A 15,263-nucleotide genomic window follows, 5' to 3' on the forward strand; every position below is an offset into this window, starting at 1 on the left:
TAGAGTCCCGGTGGCCTCAGCAGTGCCTGTGGGTTTGGGAGTCAAAAGCCCAGGGACCAGGTTTGGAACTGCCCACCAGGTGGGTCACAGCGCAGCTCTAACTGTTAGGCCACTTCGACCTAGAGGAGAGGAGTGTTTGCAGGGTCCTGATGAAGCTTGGGCCAGAGCCCGAGCCATTCATGCCCAAGACATCTGTTGGGGGAAGAATCAGTTCAAGACACCTGTTGGGGGAAGAATCAGTTTCCATGGAAGCAAAGGGCAGAGAGCCCCCAGGCGGCTGGGGCGGAAAGTTGCTGGTGGGGCAAGGCCTTCTCCTTTTGGGTGTGAAGTGCATGCGTTGGGTTGAGTCGCCGTGCAAACGGGTTCCGCCGTGCCCGATGTCTGCTGACGCCATCTCCTTTGTTGCAGGAAAGTGGGAGTGCCCCTGGCACCATTGTGATGTGTGTGGCAAACCTTCGACTTCGTTTTGCCACTTTTGCCCCAATTCTTTTTGCAAGGACCACCTCGATGGGACAGCCTTCAGCTCCACACAGGACGGGCGGCTCTACTGCGCCGAGCACGATGGGGGGGGCGAAGCGCCTAGGGGCGCCAAGACTGAGAAGCCCTGCCCGGAACCCAGGAAAGGGAAAGGGAAGAGGCGGCGGAGGCGCTGCTGGCGGCAGGTCCCTGAGGGCAAATAGCGCCTGGCGGTGTGGGCCCTCAGCCTCACTGCCCACCCCCAGGACAGACGCCCAGGCCCGGGAGGGAGGGCCTGCCCCACCACTGAGCCACCTCAGCAGCGTCTGCTGCATCTGCACTGATGACCAGCTCAGAACGTTCCAGACAAACCAGTCTCCAGCCTTGCCCCACAGTCTCACTGGAACCTCAACCCTGCAGGGCTCCCTCCCACTTTGTTCTCTAGGAAAAGTTACGATGGGAACTTAAGTGAATGCTTTCATCACGCCCGCCATGGAGGGTCTTTTTCCCCTCGAGGATTGATGCCCCACAGCTTCTTCCTACCGGAGTTACCCTTACTCGGGAGACAGGGTGAGGCCTTGCTCCAGGATGGCCTCTGACCTCCACCCTGAGTCTTGAAAGACCACGGCTTTGATCAATATTGTGCGCTTCTGGAATGGGCTATGTGATTGTTGTACTAATGTGAAGTTCTCCTGCTGCTGCTGCTTCTCCATCCTAGTGAGCAGCTGGCCCGGGGCCGGGGATGGTGAGCAGCACAGCGTCACGGGACGTGTCTCCCCTCCCCTTCTCTACAACGGGAACTAGATGCCGGCAGGTGCCTCTGGGGCCAGGTTTCGGAGCACACTAAGTCCTACTCGACATTTTGGGGCGACAGTTTGTGTGTTTTCTCCTTTGGCTTTTCTCGACCGTTTTCTGGCTTTTATTCTCAGTCTATGTTTGCTACACTCAGTTCACAGACCGCCATCGACCGAGCCAGGTATTCCTGATGGGCCCTGCACCACCAGCTGGCAGCCCCGCAGCGTCCATGTTGGCACCAGTGAAAAGCACCTGTGCAGGAGGACTGTGTTCTGCCCTGTGAGCACCTTAGGAGATAGGCCGGGCTGGTCTGGCCCATCCATGGAAACCCTCTCCTCAGGGACTGGTGGGGCTGCTGACATCCACCCAGGGTCCATCTCACTGGCCTGGCAACTCTGCCGGCTGCAAACTTGAATCCCGTGTGCTGTGTCCTGCTCTCCCGAGCCCCAGCCCTGTGCAGACAGCTGAGCAGGGAGTGCCTGTGGAGGAGGGCACCCTTCTCTCCAGGGGGTGCTCCTGACCCTGGGATGCTTGCAGCATCCTGAGGAAGGGGCACCCAGGGTGTGCCTTGGCCTCTCCTGGCACGGTTGGGCACACCACACTCAGATGCAGGTGCTTTTGCCCCCACACTCTCATCTGATACAGGAGCCTCAGGAGACCTGCTTTAGCGAGTTGACTCACGCTCCTTAGTAATCACCCTGCCTTCTCTTGAGGGCTTGGCGAAATTGTACTGAAAACTTGGGTTTAAGACTCTTGATTTCTGTGATTTTGTGACCTCTGCTCTGGGAGCCACTTCCCTCCTGGGCCACCCTGGGACCTCGTGGGTGAATCTGCCTTCAGTGTATGAGTCCCTGGCCACGCGGAATTGGTGAGGAGGCGGGCAGCACTGGTGCCCACCTCTGTCCCTGTGCAGGGACCAAGCATGTCCCTGCTGCCTTGTGGTCAAACCGCCACACATGGACCGAGAGGAACCAACACTCTCCAAATGGAACACAGGCTACTTCTGGCCATGTGGGCAGACCCCTCTGGGACAGCCTTCCGTAGTTGAACCCTCACCTTTTCTGGGAAGGTCTGAGGAGGTTGCATGTCGTGGGGCGGTGCTCAGACAGTTGTTGAAAGGCTGTTGGAGGGTGTAAACCCAGCAGTAGCCTCTACTTCACGGAGACCGTTCCTAGCCAGGGGGTGGAGAGGAACCGGGTAGACCAGGCAGCCCTGCTCTCACTGGCCCAGAAGCCCCTTCCTCAGCAGCTGGTGGACTTGCCTGAGTGCCCTGACCCGAGCTGGTTTGCAGTACACTTTGGGAGACAGGTCATGCTTCATATGAGACGGAAGTAAAATCTGGCTAGGTTTGACTCACTGGTAGATTTCCAAATTATTTCTTAGATCTTTCCAAGAGCGATACTACAAGATGTGTTTTTAATGTGGTTCCTGTTTGTAAAACCTGCTAATGAGAAAATAACACTAACTGGCAATCTCTCTGAGACGATGGGAAGAGCTGCAGGATGCGGGCCAGCCGGCCTCTGCTGTCGGCACAGGGTGCTTTCATTCCAAGGACCAGCTTCGAGCCTTGTCGTTCGTTACTGTGAAGCAGCAAAACCAAACCCAGAGTGGCCCCGCCCTTCAAAACGGCCTCGGGAACCCACCTCTCAGTGCACACTGCTGCCCACTGCCAGCACTGGGCCTTCAACACAACCGTGGTGCCTCTCAAGACTGTCGGGCCAGAGATGTGGCAGCTTCAGCCACACAGCACGTGCCAACTGGTAGGGAACCACTCTGGCCCCGTAGACCCCCTACAGGATTCCAGACCCGAGCTGGGCCCGTCCTGGTGACCACACGGCCCCATGGCACGTGGCCTGCATCCCGACAAGTCTCTAGTCTCCACGTCTGGACCAGGATGCACATGCTACCCTCTTTTAGAACAGCCTATTGTACGCGAGAGCACAATACCTAGACAACGCCTGCCCCCCCCCCCCCCAACCCTGGCAAGGAGCCCTCATGGACACCCGTCTGGACTGAGGAGTGTCTGCCCAGGGCGGCGTGGGCCTCACCTTGCTGAGCCGTGAACCACCTGTCAGAGGTGTAAACTGAAGCGTGTCTCGGCTTTTACCCGCCCTTCTTCGCAGGGGAAGGCCAGGTGGGTGCCGTGCCCGTCATCAGCCTTGATAGTTAGATTTTAAAACTTGAAGTTCACTTGGGGGGGGCAATATATTGAAATGTAGATTTGAGAATTGCCAGTTGGGGGGGAAATAGCATTTAAAGTGAAAGTTGTGTTGGAAAATGGTGTATGAGTATTTTTGTATTAAAAAAAGTTTTAAAGGCTTTTTTCTTAAACTTAATTTGTAGGTGAGGTGGTGTATTGATTGAGACTTTTTCAGTTTCTACTCGAGGTCAGGGCGACGATGGGTTAGGGGGAACCTGCCTTATTTAGACATACTTTTTCATAAAAAAAGTTGTTCATCTGGTTCCTAAGTTACATTAAAGGTCAAGTAGGCCAAGGGGACCCCTATTTCCAGCCCTACATTGGGACACTCGCTTGTCTTCTCTACTGTCTGTACAGGCACAGGGTGGAAGGGTGCACAGAGCATGTGGGGGATCAGCCTGAGGCATGGGAGGACAAAGAGTGGCATTCTCAAGAGAAAGCTCAACTTTATTCAGGTTGTTTTACAAGGAAAATAGGTGTCCGAAGGCCCCTTCTGAAATGGTCACAACTTTACAAAAATACAAAATTGCGGTGGGGGGCCCCACTGTCCCCCAGATCCCACCTTTGGTCCCTTCAACCTGGGGGGGGCATCAAGCTGGCAAGTCCTCGGTCCCAGTCATTGGAATTCTTGCCCCAATAAGAAAGGTACAAGGAACCACTGCTCAATGGGGATCTCCCAACCTGTGGTTCATATGCAAAAACAATCGTGGATTACACAAAAAGGAACCCACGTTTAAAATGCTGAAATTAGGTCCCTTCCTCTGAGGGTGTCCTGGGCTAAAGACTTGAGCAGGCTGGGTGTCAGCATCCTGCCAGGTGTCTTATCAGTCTGTACTCAGCCAAGCAAGGGAAGCCGCAGCTCCTTGGAGGCCCGTCGAGGCTGGCTAGGATGCGTTGGTCACGGGCTTGTACTTCTTGAAGCGTGTCCACTGGCCTGTGGCGTAGTTCATCTCGAACACAGTGTCCACCAGCATGGTGGTGCTGCCTTGGCCATCCGCCTTGGGCAGGTCCTCGGTGTGCTCGCTCAGCTTGATCTGGATCACATCCCCCTGCTCCTGGCATGGGTTCTCTGAGTGGGGGGGGGAACGGGACTGATGGGCTGGCCACCCTCAGGCCTCACCCATAGCTTGCCCCAGGGCCCAGTCCAGCCCTCAAGCCCCAAGGACCTACCTCGGTACCCTGCCATGAAGCCCAGGATCAGGGCCTTCTCGGGCCGGGTCACTTTGTTGGCCGTCTTGAACATCTCCTGAGCTGCGAACATGTGCTCCGTCTGTGGGCAGGGCATACATAGGCCACATGAGGACCCCAGGAGACCAAGTTGGGGGGGGGGGGAGGCAGGTGGCCCAGGCCACATCAAGGCCACTTACCATGAGGAGCAGTTTCTTCTTGGGCTGGGTCTGTGGGGCAACCATGGCCACTGGAGGCGTCTGGGCTGCAGGGGCACCAGTCGGGGCTGTGGTGGGCGTCAGGGGCACAGTGGGAGTGGCAGGCGTCGGGGTGGGCATGGCTGTGGCCGGGCTTAGGCTGCTGCTGTACATGGATGCCCTCTGTTTGAACTGGGCCGGGAGTGTGGGGCTTGGGGTGTTGGACTCCTCAGGGGGCCGGCTGGCCTGTAAGCTGGCTTCTCGGGAAGACAATGCTGTGTGAAATGGGCATCGTGAGGTCTGGCACATTGTGCCCAGGCACACTGTACCCACCCCCCATTCCAGACAGGTTGGAGGATCAACTCAGGAAAGGCAGGGTGGAGCTGGATGCTCAGGGTTACGTGCCCTCCGTCAGCAGCCCAGCAGCGACCCCGAGCCTGTTCTCGCCTCCCACGTCCCTCCTCCCCTGCTGCCCCAGCTGGGCGAAGGGTGCTGTGGTCTCGGGTCCTCCTCCTGAGCAGGGTGCCTCCTGTGCTGTTCCAGGCAAACTGCAGGGCAGGACCGACAGGTGATGCCTGGCCCAGTAGAGGAAGACTGGCCCCTTGGCACCGCACCCACTTACAAAGGGGTTGCACTCTGCTCACCACCAGCAGTACCCTTGCTGAGGGGAGTCTTGAGCATGCATGTGCGACAGCAGAGCATGGCTGAGCAGGCGGGGACAGCAGCCCTCGTGGCTCACCTGGGGGGGCCTCGGAGCTGGGGGCGTAGGAGGAGGCTGGGACCACGCTGGGTGTGGCGGGCAGGTAGCTGGTGGACGGTAGCGCTGGCTCGTTCAGGGACCCAAGTTTCTGGAAGACAGTTCTGGTGGGTCTGGGAAGGGTGCAGCTTCTGCTTGGGCCCCTCCCCTAACAGGTGCAGCAAGGCCTGTCCCCCACCATGTTCCTGGCTGGACCAACAGAAGTGGGGCGGTCGGTGAGGAGGGATGGTCTAAGAGACTCCCAGATACAAATCAGGTTCCATGACGCTCTCTGACCACAGAGGCACCCAAGAAGCAGGCGTGTCTGCGGCGAGAGGCATCAGAGTCCCCGGCTCTGCGGGAGGATAGGCCAACGCTGCCACCCGCCTGTGCTTCACGTGCCAAGAACCGCTGTACCCCACTAGGCACTGTTGGGCTCTCGTGCCCCAGGCTGCACTCCCTCCTGCCCTGCGGGTCAGCACAGGTGGCTCTGGACACATCAAGCCCATCTGACAAGCCTCCTATGTCCCTCAAATGAACACAGCTGCACATGGACCCAGAGACACACCAACAGACGCTTGGGTGGCCAGCCCTGGGGTGAGGAGGGGAGGGGGCGACCTGATCAAGCAGAGGGGCTCTCTTCTCGGGTGGTGGCAGAAGCCCACCTGGGTGGACAGCAGGCCGGCTGCATACTCAGGGGTGGCATTCTCCACGGTGGTTTCTTCCTTGGGTTGCTTTTCCACCACTTCTGTGTCTGAGACAGAGCAGGTCCTCAGCACCGTGGGCGCCCCACCCCCTGCCAGCACAGGCTGAAGACCATACCTCCAGCACGAGGCCACCCTGACACACCGACACCCACAGGCCCCTCAAGGACGAGGAGTTGGGGTGGGACCAGCAGAGGGGGGTTGCAAGCCCCATGTCAGCACGGTAGCCCCAAGCTGCACCAGCTCTTGGCCCTGAGGACATTCTCAGAATGTGTCCACCCCTCGGAGTCCCCCAGCAGTCTCCCTGCTACCACACACCCAAAGTCTTTCTCCTCTTCTTTGTCTCCCGGCCAGCACCAACCGCGTCCAGCTCAGAAATGTCTAGTAGCTTCAGGAAGACAGAAGGTACACTTGACACCCTGCCCCCCACCCAGCACCCACGGGGTGGGGGTGGGGCGGGGCGGAGCAGGACAGGCGCACCTTCACGCCCCTTTCCTTGCGCAGCGGAGTCCTGGATGGTGGGATGGGGGTCCGGTTCCCAGCAGGGCTGAAGACGCTAGGGGTGGCAGGGCTGCGGAATGCGGCCTGCTTCGGGATGCCTTTGAGCGGGGCTGGAGGACAAGCTTGCCAGTGGTCTGGGGGTCGAAGGGGTGTCCCATCCCAGGTGCAGCTCTCTACCCAGCCCATGCCATCCAGTCCCCCTCCCTAGCCCGAGTTGCTAGGGTGGTGACAGAGAGCACCCGTCACCAGGAAGCTGTCCATGCCTGGCCTGGCTCCCCATGTCCCTGCCCCGTCCTGCTTGGGGCTGTCCCACAGAGCAAGGGTCAAAGCACATGCTCTCATGCACAGAGCACATGTACTTCACAGAGCCCGAGCGACCGCCACAGCCCACCCACCAGACTCCTCACCCTGCTCCCATGGTCCAGAGCTCAGAGCCGGCTGCAAACAGGACCAGCAACCTGACACAAGGCTGCAGCTCCCTCCCATGGGGCCAGCCACTCCTCTGCCCACTTACTTGTGGTGTCCATCTTGCGGAGCAGGCCCCGCCCCTTGGCATGGAAGGGCACCCCTGCACTGCGCTTCAGCTGCTGGGCAGTCTCGGTGGCTGAAAGGACAAAGGCCATGTGTTCCACCTGCCGGCCACACAGGGGCCTTGCTGCCTGCCAGGTGCATCAGAAGCCAGACTGTAAAGTCTGAGGGTGACAAACCTGAGGAGCAGAAACCCTGTGGAGCAGAGCCACTGTGAGTCCAAGGACGGCACCCAAGGACCCACAAGGTCCCCTGGCTTGTGGCTGGCAGAGCCTGTGCTCCCTCATGCACAGCAGGGCAGGGTGAGTGAGCATCCCCAGCCTAACCTGGCACAGCAAGACTTAAACCCGTGTGTGTCAGTGACCGGGAGGGAGTCCCTGGGGACAGGGGACAGGACCTGAGGAAGAGAGGCCTCTGAGACACCCTGTGCTTGGAAACGCCCACTCTGATCCCAAAATACGGCAGCAGCTGATTCTTCTGTGTACCACTCAAAATGCCAAAGGAAAATACAACAACTCGAAGCGCCAGTGCCCGGCTGCATTGCCCTCTGGGGGAATATTGAAGAGAAGACCCACTCATCCCACTGGTCAAGATAGGGGGCACTGGCTGGTCGCGAGGTGCCTGCAGCACCCTGGGCCTCGGTAGCCACGGGGCTGCCCTGGCTCTCGTGGGGATGGTGTGGGACAGAAGGCCCAGTCGGCACGGGCCTCATTTCTGTGCTGAGACCCCCTGTTCCCTGGACATTCTCAAGTTCCTCCAGCCGATTTTCAGAGTAGCCTGCTTCAAGCAGCGGCGGCGTCCAAGAGAACGTCCCCCGCTCTGTCTCCGTGAAGAGACAGCGGTGGGTCTGGCAGGGAGCAGGCGGGCCGCAGACTCACACTTCTGCAGGAGCTCTGCACGCAGCGTGGCACTCTTGGGTTTCCGTTTCAGCTGGAAGTGCTTCACGGGGGGCGTCAGGGGCCCAGCCAGGGTGGTCAGAGCGCTCTTGTTCAGGTACTGGCATTCCAGGGGCAGCATGGCCGACGCCTCACACTCGCCCACTGCACGCCAGGAAGCAATGGGAGGTCAGGCCCCGGCTTGCCCCCCCACCCCGCCCCCGCCCCCACTGGCCCGGTCACCACAGTCTCCTCCTTGAGGACAAAGGGGGCTCAGGGGGGGCCTGGGGGCTAGAGGACTGGGAGGGCTGGCTGTGCCCGAGGTACTGCCACACGGGAGGGCATGCTGGGGGTGGAATGGGGGACAGTCCTAGTTCTCATGACACTGGCAGCCATCCTAAGACCCCTGTTCCACCTAGACGGGCTTCTGCCCCCATGCAGAGCCAGTGCCCAGGACACCCGCCCCGGGAAATGACTTCAGAATGTCTGCCACCATAAGGACCCAGGGGTCCGAGTCCAGGGCGGCCAGCTGGGTGATCTCTGTCAGGGCGCCCTTCATCTGCAGAGAGAAGGCAGCCTGTGGGCAGTGCCAGCAACCAGCCGCAGCGGTCCTTTGGGACTGGGAGCGGTGCGGAGGCGAGTGTCATGTGGCAGGGGCTAGGCTTCGCTGGCCTGAGGCCTCGGGCATGTGTGTGATGACAGAGGAAGAACCATCTGAAGGCAGTGTGACCTCCCCCCACGACCCATGTGGGTGCCCCTATCCTTGTCTCCCAGCAGTTCACCGGGCAGAAGCCTCTAGTGCAGTGGTTCTCAACTTGTGGGTCGCAACCTCTTTGGGAGTCGAATGACCCTTTCACAGGGGTCGCCCAATTCGTTACAGTAGCAAAATGACAGTTATGAAGTCGTAGCAACGAAAACACTTTTTATGGTTGGGAGGTCAGCACAACATGAGGGACTGTACGAAAGGGTCTGGGCATCAGGAAGGTTGAGAACCACTGCCCTAGTGAGCAGCGGTCCTGCCTGCCGAGAGTGAGAACACACACCCCTGTCAGGAGAAAGGCGGGGAGGGAGGGAGGAGGGAGTGTGCGTGTGCATGTGAGTGTGTGTATGTGTAGCTGTTTTAGGACTCACACAGGTGGGAGTCTCTACAAGTTCACACCTTTCACAAAACAAGACCCCCGTCACCCTCCTTGCTGCAGACAAGCAACATACCCTTTTCTCGAAGCTCTCCCAAAATATCCTGAACATTGGGGTTCTGCTCCTCCAGGTCGAGGTTCAGGGAGCCCGTGTCGGGAAATGACTTCAGAATGTCCGCCACCATAAGGACCCAGGGGTCCGAGTCCAGGGCGGCCAGCTGGGTGATCTCTGCCAGGGCGCCCTTCATCTGCAGAGAGAAGGCAGCCTTCTCAGGAAGGGTGTGGGTGGGGGCTGTACCCCTGGGGGCAGTTAGTGAGGGTGAGAAGGAGGGCTGCACTCTGGGGGGCTGGCACACTTCCTGGAGTCCACCATGTGCCACCTGTGGCTCTTCCTGCATGGAGCTTGATTCTCCCTCAGCCACGTGCGGCCAGAGGTGAGCAGTGACCTTCCCGCTGTTTGCCACCGCAGGAGACCAGGAGTGGCCTGGAGACCTTCCGGAATGGAGCAGGGAGGGTCCCGGAGGTAGAAAAGAGGGACCTGCCTAACCAAGAATAGAGCTGAGAATAGTCCTTTGGACCCAGAGTCCCTGTACTGGGAACCTGCCAGGCCCAGGTGCATGTGAGCTCTCGAGAGGGAGAGCACCGTCCATCAGACAGCAGGAGCGGGAAAACTGCGTGCCTGCGCCTTCCCAGAGGCTGGTTGGTGAAGGAGGGCGCCTCGGGCCCGAGTCCTCCCCAAGCGAAGCCACAAACACACTGTGTCTTCCAGGGCAAATCTCATCACTCGGTTGTTGAGGTGTGGCATGCGGTGGCCTGCCTGCTGCTGGGACACTGGAGGATATGCCACCAGTACTTCCAATACTCACAGTCACCAGAGTGAGCTACTTCTGCCAAGAACTGGCCAGTGACAATCTTTCGGCCGCCCGAGTCAGGGCCAGAGAGGCAGCCCCTCGGGGTGTAGGGATGCTTCGTTTGTAGATGGGGCAGGGTGCACCATGGGAAGAAACCGGCACAAGCACCCTTCAATCATCGTGAGGCGGCATGGACCCAGTAGAACGGAGAAAACTGGAAGTTGTGGAAAGGAAGCGGGAAGCCTGAAAATCGCCACCACAGGCCAGAGAGAGCTGGCCTGGCTGGGCACCGCCAGCCCTGTGTCCTACTCGGCCGGGGGACAGGCTGAAGGGGGACAGGGACGGTGTCACACTCCTCCCCAGAAACAACATTCCAACATCGCTAGGGAGACCAGTTACTACGACCACTAATCACAGCTACACACCAACCACAGGCAGTCACATGAAGACATGGAAGGGGACCCTGCTTGCCCCAAGCAGGCCCTGGTGAGAACAGGAAGCCAGGGGATGGACGGTTAGGTGACCCTGGAACCTGAATCGCTGTGGACCAGAGAGCCTCCAGAAGGGTGGCTGCCCTCAGCAAGGGTCTCTTTAGCTCAGACATTGTTCCAAGCGAGCCAGCGCTCTAGAAGGCAGACACAGCCGAAAGCCACGGTTCAAGAGCTACGTTCACAACAGCCAGAGGATGACGGAGGAGACGGAGAGTGCAGCCTTGAACCGGCCGGCCGTGTTTCAAGCCCACGCAGAGGAAGCCCTCAGGAAGAAAGGCCCCCGGGCTGAGCACCCCTGGGTGGGGCTCTCTGAAAAGGCAAGGCATAACTTAGGAGATGTCCCAAGTCAGCTTTACTTAGCCTCCCAACAGACTGCAGCGGAGGCTCTGAATGCCGCAGGCACTCGGGACAGAAGACAAGGGGTATGAACTTGGTGGGTGGACAGCGGTGAACCCCACGCCTTTGAGACGACTCTGTGTCCCTAACAGGGTGGGTTCTGGAAATGCCGCACAGGAGCAGACAGCCGGTCTCAGCTTTCCCCTGAGGAGCGGCCAGTGGGTTTGAACCACTGCCCACCGAACTCACTGCGCTGGCAGCACAGACCTGCCTGCCCCCTGGGGCTTCCGAGAAGAGCTGGTGACCAGGCGGGCAGCCACGGCCTTGGGGCCACCTGTGGTCAGCAGCCCAACCCTCACCCAATGCTGCCCACGGCTCCTTTTCATAAGCTTGGGGCGCCCCAGACAAGGACAAGAGGAGGGAGCAGAGCCCCAACAGATGGCCGGCAGTCTTTTCAATGACCCCGGGGCATGGTCCCCGCTTCACAGGGCATCAATGGCAGTCAGACCAGAGACCCCCACATGAAGGACAAGGTTCCCGGCTCTTCCGGAACATCAGGAGTCTTCCAAGTCCAGAGGGATGCCTAAGCTAAACAGGGCAGGAAGGGACAGAAGAACCCATCTGTCCAGGGAAACCAAGAGCCATTCAAAGGGCAGCCCTATGTCACCCAGCATTCACGAGCCAGGGCAGGGAGGAGAAACAGGGACTCAGCTCAGACAGACTGCTCACAAACAGGATGAGAAACCGAGTAAGCATGGAAAGAGGCTGCCACTGTCTTTCGGCCTCAAGAAGGCGAACCACTCTGCTCACAGGAAGCAGGTTGCTCTCTCACCCCCAGAAGCAGCTGGTGGGCGCGACTCCCTGACCTTGGGGCTACCACCCTCCCGAATACCCACTGCGCCACCAGGCACCCCTGGTTTAGCCAGCGGCAGGAAGGGCCTAGGACCACCTACCAGCACACCTTTCTAGACCCGCCAGGAAATCGGGCGCCTAAGGCAGGCACCCAGGGTTCTTAGAGGGCCAAGGGCAGGGGGTCACCCCAGTGGCGGTGGGAGGTGGACCGTGATAAGGAGTAGATGGGAGTGTTGCCCTGGGGCGAAGCGAGAGAAGGAGGTGGCAAGCCCGCCGGACAGGGTTGCTGAGAGTCAGAATTTACTCCAGGGCAGCGTGGCAGTCTTGTTAGTGTTCCTAATTCTCTAAGCGGACCAATCGCATCCAGTACTCGCACACCCCGCCCGTGGAAACCCAGTTCTAGAGGAGGGCGGGGACGAAGCAAACAGCGTGGAGCATCGCCTCCTGTTTGGAACGACGGCGACTTTGTTTGCAGAGTGACAGACCCCGAGACTGATGTGAAAACATCAACTGTGTAGGGGTAAAGATTACCCACTGAGCTCCGCAGCTGGGTACTTTGTAGGAAAAGTAACGAAGCTGCTGTGCCGGGCACTCCACACTTGCAGAGAATGGGAGGGCAGGCTTTCTATGGGTTCCGCCAAAAGCAGCACCCACGACCGTACCTCCTGACCACCCGCCGCCGGAGCTCGCAGGGAGGCCCCCCAGACGCTAACAGGAGCCCTAGCCTGAGCCCACCGAGCCCGGAAGCCTGTCCGCCCAGGAAGATGTGCTGGCAGCGGGCTGGGGGCAGGGGAGGTTCGGGTGGGTGATGTTGCGAGAGGGAGGGTGGGTCGGTGCAGGTCGGGGGGATGGCCAGAGTGGGAGAGGTAAGAGGGGGTGAAAGTTTGCCGTGGGTGACGCTGGCGAGGGCAGGGGGACCAGAGCAGGAAGGTGGTGGGGGTACTGGGGTGGGCATGGGTGAGGTCAGAGGGCCTGATGCTGGGGAAGGGGAGGAGGGGGTCACGGGGTGAATGAAGGAGGGCGTTCGGGGTTCAGGGTGAGCGAGGCCGGAGAGGAGGAGGAGATGGAGTCAGAGGCGTAGGGGAGGGGAGAAGTGGAGGCAGAAGGTGTGAGGTTGGAGGGGAGGAGGGTTCGGGGTGGGAGGGTAAGTGGGAGGGTGTGGAAAGCCAGCGTCAGGTGGGCGAGGCGGCCGAGGGGCCCTGCGGAGCCGAGGCCCGGCGGAGCCAGGGCCCGGGGGTGTCGGGGGGCGCGGGGTGGGTCGCGGCCCCTCCGCCCGCCTCACCTCGTCCACCGTGCGGCGCGGGAGGTGCAGCGTCCCCAGCAGCAGCTTGAGCTTCACGGCCGACGAGAGACCGTGGAAGCAGAGGCGAATGTTGTCGATGACCGCGGCCGTGAGCAGGGATGCGATGCTGGGCGGCGCCCACAGCTCGTCCGTCGCCCCGAGCTTGTTGTGGAGCCACAGGCCCGTGTCGCTCTCCCGCATCGACGCCATCTTGGCGGGAGGAAAGCCCGGGGCCTCTGAACCGGCATCTTAAGAGGATACCTACACGCCTCTGCGAGGACCCCGCAACATGGCGGCGCCCGGGCGGGCCGCAGGACCTGGGGTGGGGGCAGCAGGTCCTCCTCCGGCTGCTCGTCCCTCACGGGGCGTGGCCCCCACAAGGACGCCCCTGAATGGCGAGCACGCTTTCGGGAAGCTTCGTGGCGATGCCTGAGAGCCCGAGAGGCGGGCGCCTTGAAAGGAAGCCTGCGGCCTTCCGTAACACATCATGGCGGCGCCCAGGGCCGGCTTTTAAGGCGGCCGTAGGGGGTAACGTCAGACGGGGGCGTCGTTTGTTTGTGGTGCGCAGAGGCTACGTCTGGGTCGACTGGGGCTACGTCGAGCCGGAGGCGGGGCTACGTCGAGCCGGAGGCGTGTCGCCGCCGGGAATCCCGCGTCCCTGGACCCCTCCCAGACGTCCCTGTCCGGCTTGCATCTTCTTGAGTAGTGCTTCTCAACCTGTGGGTCCCGACCCCTTGGGGGGGGGTCGAACGATGCTTTCACAAGGGTCGCCTAAGATAGGTGACCAGGTTTTAACATATGTAAAGCGGAACACCATTGACCGGGGGTTGGGGTGGGGGTAGGGGGGTGTTCTTGATTAAAAATTTGGTCTATATGGAGCAACAAAAATTTTCATAGAACGCAAAAATAGTATTGTAATATATTTTTTAATTTCAACATAAGTACAATTTACAAATATAAAACATTTTAAAAATTATGTATAGTATTGTATTCTTTGACATATTTCTCATTTGAGTGAATTTTTTGGTAGATTGCTGTCGTTTAAAAGGTCATAAGATTTTTCACAAGAATTTGTTAAATTATATCTCACACATAAAATGGCTTTCAAAGTCTCAACACTTAATTGTGATTTTTCTGATGCCCACACTTTATTTACCGTAGAAAAAAACACGTTCAGTCGCAGCATTAGTTCCTGGTAAAGACAGCGCGTATTCCACAATTTTTAGTGCATTATTGTATGGAACATGGTTTGTTTCAAAAAGATGAAATATTTCTAACCATTTTTTCTCTATTGTGATTTTTGCTGATGCCCGAGATTTAAGCTTTTCCTTATCAATATATTTTTAATAATGATATCTCATTAAAAAGATCATTTTTGGAAATATTACTATATGGGAAATTTTGAGTAATAGGATCGAATGATTTTTGCACATCATTCCAATTAAGTTCTTGTTTTAATGTAACCCACTGAAAATGTTCAATATCATTGTAATGTACAGTCCACTCTTCTAAAGAATCTATGCAGTTACCATATAACTTTTTAACGTGATTCATGATATCTGCACGATTTATTGGACCTTGTTCTTCTAGCTGGCTTATACTATTACAGATAATTAACGGAAGAAAATTATTTTCTAACTGCCCTTGACACTGAAATTTTAAATTATTAACTTCATTTGCTACTTCGATTGCCGAAATTTTGTCACCTTCAATAAACTTTATAGCATTTTGATAAAAAGCTGCTTGATTGTGTACAAACTCTAGCCAAATTTTTGAAGATTCTTTTTCAAACAACTCTTCTAAAATTCTAGGACGTTTATCCTGTGATAGAAAGTAGGATTTCAAAGGATCGTATATTTTCAAAATTCTTTTGACAGCTGGCAAAAGAGCTAACCAGCGCATTTTACCGTATCCGAGTATTTTCTGATATTCGACTTCCGCAGTTTCACAAAATTCTTTAAGCATTTCAACACGCACAGTGTATATATAGAAATAAGAATATATCTTAATAACAATATTTTGCACATCTACAGGCAACAAATCAGCAGCTGTTTGAATGGCATTATGTATTATGTGCGCTGCACAACCAACACCAATAATGTTTTAATTAAGGTTTTTGCTTAATTTATAAAAATATTATTTATACCTCTTCTCGC

General features: G+C 57.6%; 2 protein-coding genes across 6 annotated transcripts in view; one reads left to right on the forward strand and one right to left on the reverse strand.

The window, feature by feature from the left end:
- Window positions 1–3,545, forward strand: part of NSD2 (nuclear receptor binding SET domain protein 2) — an 81,379-nt gene extending 77,834 nt beyond the window's left edge. For both annotated transcript variants that reach the window (XM_075544601.1, XM_075544600.1), the window contains exon 22: window positions 409–3,545. In XM_075544601.1, coding sequence (XP_075400716.1) covers window positions 409–680 — 272 coding nt within the window. In that variant the 3' untranslated portion in view covers window positions 681–3,545. The remainder of the gene's footprint in view (window positions 1–408) is intronic.
- Window positions 3,546–3,877: 332 nt separating this feature from the next.
- On the reverse strand, window positions 3,878–13,574 carry NELFA (negative elongation factor complex member A). Of its 4 annotated transcripts, none has more exons than XM_075544604.1 (11): window positions 13,108–13,572; window positions 9,372–9,543; window positions 8,163–8,324; window positions 7,271–7,360; window positions 6,736–6,890; window positions 6,574–6,643; window positions 6,217–6,305; window positions 5,555–5,663; window positions 4,819–5,090; window positions 4,622–4,721; window positions 3,878–4,520 (listed from the first exon to the last, which is right to left on the reverse strand). In XM_075544604.1, exons 1-11 carry the CDS (start codon window positions 13,315–13,317, stop codon window positions 4,336–4,338), a joined length of 1,614 nt encoding a protein of 537 aa, XP_075400719.1. In that variant the 5' UTR covers window positions 13,318–13,572; the 3' UTR covers window positions 3,878–4,335. The 4 variants fall into 4 exon arrangements, with proteins under 4 accessions (XP_075400719.1, XP_075400720.1, XP_075400721.1 ...); XM_075544605.1 differs by having other exon boundaries at window positions 6,736–6,866; window positions 13,108–13,571; XM_075544606.1 differs by lacking the exon at window positions 8,163–8,324 and having other exon boundaries at window positions 13,108–13,574.
- Between the last annotated feature and the right edge of the window lie 1,689 nt (window positions 13,575–15,263).

Source organism: Tenrec ecaudatus, chromosome 3, assembly GCF_050624435.1.
Source record: "Tenrec ecaudatus isolate mTenEca1 chromosome 3, mTenEca1.hap1, whole genome shotgun sequence".
Classification (NCBI taxonomy): Eukaryota; Metazoa; Chordata; class Mammalia; order Afrosoricida; family Tenrecidae; genus Tenrec; species Tenrec ecaudatus.

What these genes read in the sequence shown, in the direction of transcription:
- NELFA (XM_075544604.1), bottom strand. Translation starts at nt 13,317, where the DNA reads ATGGCGTCGATGCGGGAGAGCGACACGGGCCTGTGGCTCCACAACAAG. An exon ending in CGCGCCGCACGGTGGACGAG is followed by an intron (nt 9,544 to 13,107) that starts GTGAGGCGGGCG and finishes TTCTCTCTGCAG; the next exon opens with ATGAAGGGCGCCCTGGCAGA. An exon ending in CCGCAAGATGGACACCACAA is followed by an intron (nt 6,891 to 7,270) that starts GTAAGTGGGCAG and finishes TTCGACCCCCAG; the next exon opens with ACCACTGGCAAGCTTGTCCT.